This window comes from Anopheles stephensi, chromosome 2 (assembly GCF_013141755.1).
Source record: "Anopheles stephensi strain Indian chromosome 2, UCI_ANSTEP_V1.0, whole genome shotgun sequence".
NCBI classification, from domain to species: Eukaryota; Metazoa; Arthropoda; class Insecta; order Diptera; family Culicidae; genus Anopheles; species Anopheles stephensi.
In genome coordinates, this window is record NC_050202.1 from 12,556,968 (window position 1) to 12,568,066 (window position 11,099).

General features: G+C 47.3%; 2 protein-coding genes across 12 annotated transcripts; one reads left to right on the forward strand and one right to left on the reverse strand.

Moving 5' to 3' along the window:
- Window positions 1–203: 203 nt before the first annotated feature.
- On the forward strand, window positions 204–8,699 carry LOC118504050 (nucleolar protein dao-5-like). 11 transcript variants are annotated; one of them, XM_036038069.1, is made up of 6 exons: window positions 204–588; window positions 2,912–2,972; window positions 3,052–3,262; window positions 3,369–6,417; window positions 6,808–6,910; window positions 7,472–8,699. In XM_036038069.1, exons 1-6 carry the CDS (start codon window positions 568–570, stop codon window positions 8,542–8,544), a joined length of 4,518 nt encoding a protein of 1,505 aa, XP_035893962.1. In that variant the 5' UTR covers window positions 204–567; the 3' UTR covers window positions 8,545–8,699. The 11 variants fall into 11 exon arrangements, with proteins under 11 accessions (XP_035893962.1, XP_035893958.1, XP_035893959.1 ...); XM_036038065.1 differs by having other exon boundaries at window positions 206–588; window positions 6,808–6,990; window positions 7,186–8,699; XM_036038066.1 differs by lacking the exon at window positions 6,808–6,910 and adding an exon at window positions 6,562–6,612 and having other exon boundaries at window positions 207–588; window positions 3,369–6,195; window positions 6,991–8,699.
- A 125-nt stretch (window positions 8,700–8,824) lies between these two features.
- Window positions 8,825–9,972, reverse strand: LOC118504098. Its single transcript, XM_036038182.1, has 2 exons — window positions 9,942–9,972; window positions 8,825–9,861 (listed from the first exon to the last, which is right to left on the reverse strand). Exons 1-2 carry the CDS (start codon window positions 9,953–9,955, stop codon window positions 8,850–8,852), a joined length of 1,026 nt encoding a protein of 341 aa, XP_035894075.1. The 5' UTR covers window positions 9,956–9,972; the 3' UTR covers window positions 8,825–8,849.
- Between the last annotated feature and the right edge of the window lie 1,127 nt (window positions 9,973–11,099).

The window sequence follows — 11,099 nt, forward strand, 5'->3', positions numbered from 1 at the left end:
CAAGGGAAGATCTCGGTGGGGCAGGAAAAAGGATACATAAAATGGAAAAGCCCGTGCTTCGTGGCGGTTGTTGTTGATGCTGGCTCTAAATTATGCTATTTTGTTAGCTCTGTTGCGGGCAACAGTAAGACGGCAGTAAGAAAAACAGCCACGACAGGGAAGAAATCGATCGTTTGAAGATTGGTTCCTCGGTTGCCGGTGTGTGTGTGTGCGTGTGTGTCTGGTGGGGTGAATTGCATGCGCAATCTGGATTTATCAAAATGTTGCTGATCCTGCCGGCCGGTCGTCAGTTGGGCAGAAGCGCTCAAACGATAAGGAACTCTGGCGCGAGTTTCCTGGTGGAGTTGGTTTGGTGAGCTGTAGTTTAGTGTTCGGTTGTGTTGGTGAAGCTGGTTGTCCGGTTGCAGTTTTGTGGACCAAACTCTACCAGTGAGACATATCGATTCGTTTGTTAAACCGGGCCACCCGGATTGGAACCAAGCCGTGTTTTTTGTTGGGGTGGAGTGGCATATAGGAATTCAATACAGTCGCCTAGAGTCGCGTCATCAGATCGGCGCGTTAGTCAAGATGCGGCTGGATTGCAGATGGGTAAGTTTTGGTGGCAAATCCTACGCTCGCTGGTGTGGTTGGGCAGTAAATTAGGTGAAGCCGTTAGGCAACGCTTGGTAGCCACCCCCGAATTAGTTGTCTAGAGCGGATTGTGAAATACGGCGATGATGAACGCGTGTTAGAGATGTGTCACGACCAGTGTTGGTGCACAGCGCAGTGAAGAGCATACGTTTTGGTGGAAATTTATAAAGGAAATATATCTTAGGACTTCCTAGATTAAATGAGTTATAAATCGTTGAAGGAGTCTTAAATTCCAAACCGGAACTTACTAAGCCTGATCGCGATAATACGATAGCATCAAGCTCTGCTGCTCAACCTCTACGCGCCGGTTAATTATCTTCCATCGCATCACAGCATGTTATGGCACACGATCCTTGAATACGATCGAGCAGAAAAGAAGTGTCGATTAGCATCACTCAGAACTCTCTGCTTCGGTGACCTTTCGATAGAAGATCCTGTGTCATCTTCTTTTACGATCCTGAAGCTTTTTGTTTTTGTGAGATGATTGCGTAGCATCAAACCGGCCTAAATACGCACGAGATTGATGAGTCTGGAAGTGTTGTGAAGAGAATTCTAAGAGAGTTATTTATTGCACGTAATTAAGGAAGCGTTAGGTTGTGGTAGTTTGATCCTTGTCTTGATTCTGCTGAAGCATCTCAGCTGGATGATGTGTTAGGAAGTTCTTAATAAAAAACACTTTTCAATTAAAATGTCTGGCTAATTAATGCGCTTGGAGTGTGTGGTATTATTTTACGTAAATAAAATAAAAGAAACAGCTATATTTGATAGCTGCATGTGATGAGCTGCTACTCCAACGAGCTTTTTAATGATTATTTAATGGCTAAGCCGGGAGACGGACTGGTGGTTTAATGGTAGTGGCGCTGGTCTTTCCCACGGTTGGTATCGGTATCGAATCCCATCTAGGATGCGTTCCAATTGGTAATGACTGAAGGTGTGTTTCGGCTTCTTAGACGGGGGGTAGTATAAATCTCGCATGATATTATGCATCTGGTAAGATCAAAAAGATCATATTGCTTGCTTTAACCTCTAAAGAAAATGAGAGAGAAAAATAAAAAGGAAAAGTGCGAGTAAAATGTAAAAGGCGAGTAAAATGTTTGATTTATAGTTGTCTGTTCATTGAAATTGTAAATCATTTTTTTACGGAATATTTAGATATTATTTTCTAGAGTGTTTATCTCTCTACTTGGCCTTACGACCTCTTATAGGTCATGCCTGCCCTTTTCTGGCTTACTAGACTTAATGATACCTAGCAAAAGGATAGTTAGTCCTCATTTCGGGGGAACAGTCCGGATGGGAATTGAACCCCGGTCTGGCCGTATGAAGACCTGCACCGTTGTCGCCTCTACCCCAAGATGCAGTCAAGAGTGTCTAGAGTATTTACTGCCATCAAGAGTATTTATCATGATTTCATATTTCATAAGCTCGGATAACTTCAATGTAGATTATAATAACTGCAAATTTGCCATAACTCATCAGGCAATTGGAACTTTTGCCCTTTTTGTGAATATTCTGATGATGTTTATGATGAATTAATTGTTTTTTCCCCAATAGCGCTATAACCTCGCGAGGGCTCGATCTGCGTTTTCTGGTTTCCTTAACTTCATTTTCACCTGCAGCTGGAGCAGTCAGTCAATAAATATCAATCAATACATATTTTTATTTATCTAAAACGTTACCTTTAATTATCACATTTCCTTTTCTAATTAAAAATGCAAATTAACCCAATGGGCTGAATTTCCTCGCTAATTAGCTCGACCAGGACTTGCAGCAGGAGCTGCTGAAACCAGTTTGCGTTGCGTGAAACAAAGCGCTTATGAGCGGTTGAAATATTTCAAGCTTGGAGCTTGCATGCGAATGACTTGCGTTGATCGTTTAAAGTGTACAGCTGGATACTGTTTTTTTTATTGTTTTTTTACTGTTTTATATATTTTATGTGAGAATATTTTTTAAATGGTTTTTAGTTAAATTTTATTCTTTGAAAATTTGAGTCAAAGCACATTAAACTGACACTACGTTCTCGTACAGACATGAGCTGTTTTACACGTTCCGATAGAAAATATAATAGGATTCAAATGTGCAATTTATCGCACAGCAAACGGTTGACACTAATTAGATTGCTGTCCTTTTGATCTCGATTTAAATTATGTTACTATTTGCTAATTACATCATATTTAAACGTTGATAAGTACAGGCGGATAGAGACAAAATGAAGGGAAACTAAAAAGAAAAATAAGAGCCCTGAATAAATCTGATTCACTAACGACTCTCACATTTTACACAGATCCTTTTGCCCATGCTGGCACTTTTCGTCGAGGCGAGAGATGCACGAGCGTACCGTGGAGGTAATGGAACGCACAAAAGCAAATCAAGATAAATTAGTGGAAAATGGCACATAACACACATGGCTTTCCTTGTTCGCAGGCAAGGCAGAGTACATGAAGGCGGATCGGAAGGGTGAAACCCAGTTTCAGCATCAGAAAACCATCGATGGAGCCGTTCTCGGATGCTTCGGCTATGTGGATGGACAGGGAAAAATGTTTGTCACCCATTACTTGGCCGATGTGGCGGGATACCGCAGTGTAAGCTTATCTGCGCCCGATAAAATGACCCGGGAGCGTCTAAAGTTGTTGAGGTAAGGCGATACTTTGTGGTGGCAGCACGATATAGAGCTGCTGTGGCTCGATATCCGAATTCGTATGAATCGATTGCAATTTACAAACGAAACGATACCATTTTAGGAACGGTGAAGATGGACCAGCGTCAGATCTATTTCCGGTCGACTGTACGGAGGAAGGAGACGTGGGTAGATTACAGAAGATGGCGGATAAAATAAAGAAAGATTTCGAGAGTGATAACGAAGCGGAGGAACCGCAAAGGAAATCTCCATCCTACGCTAAAAACGATGATCCGACCACGGTGGCGACTGACGGTGGCAGAGCTCCGGAAAATAGTGATGCAGAAAATGATAGTGTAAAAGCAAAAACGGCACCATCGACTGCAACGCCCAGCGAAACTCCAAACAAAAAGCAAAATGTTCGTCTGATAAATGTAAGAGATCCGAGCTCGTTCGGAAAACCGGCAAAGAAACCAGCAGAAAGCTCGAAAACACCGTCAAGAAAATCTCCATCCAAACCAACCGGAGATGAAGCGAATTCCGAACCGGGAAAAGTGTCTCCATCAAAAGGAAGTTTTCCGCCCAAAAAGCAATACCCGAAGGTATCAAAGCAACCGAACACAATGGAACAACCGCAGGCAACGAAGGATTTGGAGAAACCGTCAGAAAAAAATCAGACTCCAGCTGCAAAACCGAATGTAGCTGCCAGGTCGCCTGCCGTTCCTGAGGGTGCTAAGGATGATGAAGTCCCGGAAGATGCATCGAGAAAACAACCGACTGATAGCAAATCATCGCCAAAATCAGGAAAGGATCCAAACAAGGTAGCGGAAGGACCTTCAAAACCTGAATCCAAGAAGGGGTCCGACAAGCCAGCAAGCAAGAACAAGCAGCCCAACGAAGATGAGAAGGCATCGGAAGAGCCTAAAGATCAACAAGACGACTCGAGCCCCGAGAAGCCAGAAGCCGAGTCAGATGACGCCACAAACGATCCTAAGCAATCTCCGAAGTCAGGAAAGGAACCGAGCAAGGGCTCGAAGCCTCAACCCAAGAAGGAATCGGACAAGCCTGCAGGCAAGAACAAACAGCCCAACGAAGAAGACAAGGCATCGGAAAAGCCAGAAGATCAGCAAGACGACTCGAGTGCCGAAATGCCAGAAGACGAGTTAGAAAACACCTCTGACGATCCTAAGCAATCTCTGAAGTCAGGAAAGGAACCGAGCAAGGCTTCTGATGGCCCGAAGCCTCAACCCAAGAAGGGATCAGACAAGCTTGAAACGAAGAACGAAGACGACAAGGCATCGGAAGAGCCTGAAGATCAGCAAGACGACTCGAGTGACGAGAAGCCAGAAGCTGAGTCAGATGACGCCACGAACGATCCTAAGCAATCTCCGAAGTCAGGAAAGGAACCAAGCAAGGACTCGAAGGCTCATCCCAAGAAGGGATCAGATAAGCCTGCATCCAAGAACGAAGACGACAAGGCATCGGAAGAGCCTGAAGATCAGCAAGACGACTCGAGCGACGAGAAGCCAGAAGCCGAGTCAGACGACGCCTCGGACGATCCTAAGCAGTCGCCGAAGTCAGGAAAGGAACCGAGCAAGGGCTCGAAGCCTCAACCCAAGAAGGGGTCCGACAAGCCTGCAAGCAAGAACAAACAACCCAATTCAGAAGACAAGGCATCGGAAGATCCTGAAGATCAGCAAGACGACTCGAGCGACGAGAAGCCAGAAGACGACTTAGACAACACCTCGAACGATCCTAAGCAATCTCCGAAGTCAGGAAAGGAACCGAGCAAGGGCTCGAAGCCTCAACCCAAGAAGGGATCTGATAAGCCGGCAACCAAGAACGAAGACGAGAAGGCATCGGAAGAGCCCGAAGATCAGCAAGACGACTCGAGTGACGAGAAGCCAGAAGCCGAGTCAGATGACGCCACAAACGATCCTAAGCAATCTCCGATGTCAGGAAAGGAATCGAGCAAGGGGCCCAAGCCTCAACCTAAGAAGGGATCGGACAAGCCGGCAAGCAAGAACAAACAGCCCAACGAAGAAGACAAGGCATCGGAAGAGCCTGAAGATCAGCAAGACGGCTCGAGTGACGAGAAGCCAGAAGCCGAGTCAGATGACGCCACAAACGATCCTAAGCAATCTCCGAAGTCAGGAAAGGAATCGAGCAAGGGGCCCAAGCCTCAACCTAAGAAGGGATCGGACAAGCCGGCAAGCAAGAACAAACAGCCCAACGAAGAAGACAAGGCATCGGAAGAGCCTGAAGATCAGCAAGACGGCTCGAGTGACGAGAAGCCAGAAGCCGAGTCAGATGACGCCACGAACGATCCTAAGCAGTCGCCGAAGTCAGGAAAGGAACCGAGCAAGGGCTCGAAGCCTCAACCCAAGAAGGGATCGGACAAGCCGGCAGGCAAGAACGAAGACGGCAAGGCATCGGAAGAGCCTGAAGATCAGCAAGACGACTCGAGCGACGAGAAGCCAGAAGCCGAGTCAGATGACGCCACGAACGATCCTAAGCAATCTCCGAAGTCAGGAAAGGAACCAAGCAAGGACTCGAAGGCTCATCCCAAGAAGGGATCAGATAAGCCTGCATCCAAGAACGAAGACGACAAGGCATCGGAAGAGCCTGAAGATCAGCAAGACGACTCGAGCGACGAGAAGCCAGAAGCCGAGTCAGACGACGCCTCGGACGATCCTAAGCAGTCGCCGAAGTCAGGAAAGGAACCGAGCAAGGGCTCGAAGCCTCAACCCAAGAAGGGGTCCGACAAGCCTGCAAGCAAGAACAAACAACCCAATTCAGAAGACAAGGCATCGGAAGATCCTGAAGATCAGCAAGACGACTCGAGCGACGAGAAGCCAGAAGACGACTTAGACAACACCTCGAACGATCCTAAGCAATCTCCGAAGTCAGGAAAGGAACCGAGCAAGGGCTCGAAGCCTCAACCCAAGAAGGGATCTGATAAGCCTGCAAGCAAGAACGAAGACGACAAGGCATCGGAAGAGCCTGAAGATCAGCAAGACGACTCGAGTGACGAGAAGCCAGAAGCCGAGTCAGATGACGCCACAAACGATCCTAAGCAATCTCCGAAGTCAGGAAAGGAATCGAGCAAGGGCTCGAAGCCTCAACCCAAGAAGGGATCTGATAAGCCGGCAACCAAGAACGAAGACGACAAGGCATCGGAAGAGCCTGAAGATCAGCAAGACGACTCGAGCGACGAGAAGCCAGAAGCCGAGTCAGATGACGCCACGAACGATCCTAAGCAGTCTCCGAAGTCAGGAAAGGAATCGAGCAAGGGGCCCAAGCCTCAACCTAAGAAGGGATCGGACAAGCCGGCAAGCAAGAACAAACAGCCCAACGAAGAAGACAAGGCATTGGAAGAGCCTGAAGATCAGCAAGACGGCTCGAGTGACGAGAAGCCAGAAGCCGAGTCAGATGACGCCACGAACGATCCTAAGCAGTCGCCGAAGTCAGGAAAGGAACCGAGCAAGGGCTCAAAGCCTCAACCCAAGAAGGGGTCCGACAAGCCTGCAAGCAAGAACAAACAACCCAACGAAGAAGACAAGGCATCGGAAGAGCCTGAAGATCAGCAAGACGACTCGAGCGACGAGAAGCCAGAAGACGACTTAGACAACACCTCGAACGATCCTAAGCAATCTCCGAAGTCAGGAAAGGAACCGAGCAAGGGCTCGAAGCCTCAACCCAAGAAGGGATCTGATAAGCCTGCAACCAAGAACGAAGACGACAAGGCATCGGAAGAGCCTGAAGATCAGCAAGACGACTCGAGCGACGAGAAGCCAGAAGCCGAGTCAGATGACGCCACGAACGATCCTAAGCAGTCTCCGAAGTCAGGAAAGGAATCGAGCAAGGGGCCCAAGCCTCAACCTAAGAAGGGATCGGACAAGCCGGCAAGCAAGAACAAACAGCCCAACGAAGAAGACAAGGCATCGGAAGAGCCTGAAGATCAGCAAGACGACTCGAGCGCCGAGAAGCCAGAAGCCGAGTCAGATGACGCCACGAACGATCCTAAGCAGTCGCTGAAGTCAGGAAAGGAATCGAGCAAGGGCTCGAAGCCTCAACCCAAGAAGGGAACTGATAAGCCGGCAACCAAGAACGAAGACGACAAGGCATCGGAAGAGCCTGAAGATCAGCAAGACGACTCGAGTGACGAGAAGCCAGAAGCCGAGTCAGATGACGCCACAAACGATCCTAAGCAATCTCCGAAGTCAGGAAAGGAACCGAGCAAGGGCTCGAAGCCTCAACCCAAGAAGGGATCTGATAAGCCTGCAACCAAGAACGAAGACGACAAGGCATCGGAAGAGCCTGAAGATCAGCAAGACGACTCGAGCGACGAGAAGCCAGAAGCCGAGTCAGATGACGCCACGAACAATCCTAAGCAATCTCCGAAGTCAGGAAAGGAACCGAGCAAGGGCTCGAAGCCTCAACCCAAGAAGGGGTCGGACAAGCCGGCAAGCAAGAACAAACAGCCTGAAGGACCCGCTGCAAGAAACGAACCAGCTGGATCAGCGCTTACCGATCTTTATCCAACGCCACCGTTCGAAGCAGAGGACCCCACATCAATGGGTGCAGTTAAACCGAGTGATTCGAACGATGTGCTGGCTGCTATCAGCAGGGTACTGCCAGTAATTCGAGACATTAGTGCATTGCCATTGCCCAGCGGTGGATCGGTTCCAAAGACGCCGGTACCATCCACCAAAGACGCCGATGTGTACGATGAGGTAGAAGATGAAGACGATACGGATGCGGTTGATGCCGTTATGCCAGAGAAGCAACAGCACAGCGAACCGGAAACACCCAGCCAATCAGCCCCTCAACCTACGGATACGGGCAGTTGCATCGAGATCATACTGAAGGTACCAACCGACGCGCGGCACGTGATTGTTCGAGCGGAAAATCCCAAGTTTAAGTCACAGGCTGGATCGCCGCTCGACCAGCTGGTGAACAAGATTGCTCCCGGTGTGTACGATGTGCAGTTGGCCAAGTTCGATAAGGTGGTGTTTGAAAAGTACGATAAATCGCCAGCCGAAGACGAACCGGAAGCGCCCAGCAATCTGGGAAAGGCATTCAACTACGATGAGCTTGTGCCGAAGCCAAGAAACGCTGGCTCAAGCAAACGCGTGCCGGAAGACAGTGTAAATGCGTACCTGCCGAAGGTGGAGAGCGTTCAATCGCGTGTGGGCGCCGCCGACGAGAAGCAGGGAAAGTCGGCTCGGGATGAAAGTGCGCCGGCCAAGCAGCGTCGCATTCCGGACCGATTCCTGGCGGTGGGACGTCGAGGTTGACGGTGGAGCGAGGTTGAGATCGAGGATGAAGACTGTCTTTCATGTAGTAGCAGTTAAGAAAGCATTACAAATGTAAGAAGCAAAGTACGATGGATAATAAATAAAACAAATTGAACAAATTGCTTGTCAATAAAGAGCTTCGCTTGACTCATTTATGTGATGTATTAGATTGATTTATACCCAAGGATCTAGTACTTAGTTGAGAACTTCATACACCCGGCAGCTCAACTATTGGGAGAGAGTTGATGTAAATTTTTATAATTTGAAGAGGATAATACTCAAGTTTTTAACTTTAAACCCCGCTATTATTGCGTTTCAGAAAACACATCCGGTGATAAGTCGTGCAAATACCCAGCACTGCCCTTAAGCTCACTCATGTTTAACGATATCGGCAGTCTGCCTTTGGCTATCTCAATAGTTTTAATGTCATTAAACGCCAGGTCCAGATCAGCCAGCACATTCATGCGCTCAAATTTACTCAAATCGATCCGGATAAGTCTGTTGTGGTTAAGTGTTATTAGCTTAAGGTTGGCAAAGTAATCGTGGCACTGTGGAGGCCTCGGATTGGTAGCGTTGTCTCCTACCAACGCCAGGTAATAGTTTTTCCACGAACAAAACTCGACCTTAGGTAAATAGCTATGGTTCTCCTGCGTGTTTATCGTTGCGATGTGATTGTGTCCGAGAAAAACGCGCTCCAGCCGCTGCAGATAGATTAGTACACCGAAATTGAAGCGCACCAACATGTTGCCCACCAAATTAAGGCTCCTCAGTTGTGCGCAACAATCGCCCGATGTGTCGACGGTTACGGTTCTTATCTTGTTGTAGGACAGGTTAAGATTCGCGAGGCTTTCGAGGTTCCGGAGCACGCTCAGCTGAAGATGGCTCATCCGAGATCGACACTGTTCCAGGTCCACTAGCTGTCGCAACTTGAGCACCGTTCGCGGGATAACATTGAACGGCACTCGGAACAGTCTAATGTCTTTGAGTGTACTATCGCTAGCGTGGAACCGAATGTGCTTGAGAGAAACGTATCGCAACACTAACGATGCTGGTATGTTAAAACGAAGCATCACTAGCTCCTCAAACTTACAGTGCTCCAGCACAATCAACTCCAGCGTGGGGATGATTTGAAGGAAGGAAAAATCGAACCGCTTTCCAGTGGCACGCTTCAAAATCAGTGTCTGTGTTTCGTTGGTGAGGAACGAGAAGGCGTACAGTCCGTCGCGGTTGATGTCGATGTTGGATATGGTGCACGCATCGTACACGCAAACGATCTGGTACGGTGTGGTAGGGAGCACCAATAGCAGGGCGATGACACTATCAACAATCACTTAAACGTATCGATTAATGCGATAATCCACCAAGAATTAGTCTGTCGGGGTAAAAACGTGACTTACAATTTGTGGTACATGTTGCTGTTGCGTCGCATCCCGTGGTTGAATTGTGATGTGGGCAGACCCATATTTGGTGTTTTATTTACACCCTTCAGTTGATTGGTGCTAAGTGCTTTTTAATAAGCAGCGCATTGAATAGGATATTCCGAAGTTATGACATACACGTACCGTATATGGCATATCGAAGTACCAGTGTGATCTAGTTTGTACCTGGGTGGAGCTAAGTGATCACGACTATGGGTCGTGAACATGCTAATGGTACTTATCATTGCTATCAGGAGACTGTTGTTTCTTGAAGATCCAGTTTGGTCCAAAGGGTAAACCTATCTAAGTTGAGTCACGGTCACTATCTGATCGATATGGAAGTCTGCATTTGGAAAATAAATTGACACCAGATGAACAGTATTTTAACTTATTTAGTCCAAGCATCCTGGTGGCCCGTTGGTAGATGCGACAGCGACGTCGATCTTCACACGGCAGGACCGGGGTCCAAATCTCATCTGTGCCATTCCACCATAGTGAGAACTGACTATCTAACTAAGTGGCATCATATTAAGTCTAGTGCCAGAAAGCCAGAAATGTTAGATCAATAAAGAGAGTCCAAGAATTATTTGGTTAGCCCACATCACTAATATCTTCAACAAAGATCCTGCATGACGCTCATTAGAGTCTTCATGACATTCTAACAATCTAATTAGGTGACAATGGCTGCGCAATGTACCTAGAATATGGCTGGTCAGTGGGAATAATTTTCTTGGCAGTTTATTACTTGTAGTTGTTCATAGTTGATTGCATTTGCTGCAAAGATTTTTCTACCAATTCCTGTCCCCGTTACAGTACAGTGGTTACAGTTGTTACTGGACGTACGTAGTATTGACAATTTTCACGGAAGGCACAGAATTGACCATAACGATTAAGCGTAGTACCGAGAAGCGAATAATTAAGTGTATGGTGTTCTGCTGTTTGCAGTAAATCTCATAATTCTGCATATTGTAGTGTGTAATTAAACGGGTAGAAAGGTGTGCATTCAGCCAATCGATACAGCTTACCTCAAATTAAAATCGAATTTGCGGCCATTCGCGTGAAATAAATGGGGGAGAAATGTGGGTTTTAATTGGATTTCGATGCATTATTCTGTAAATAGTGTTATGTTACGGTTAA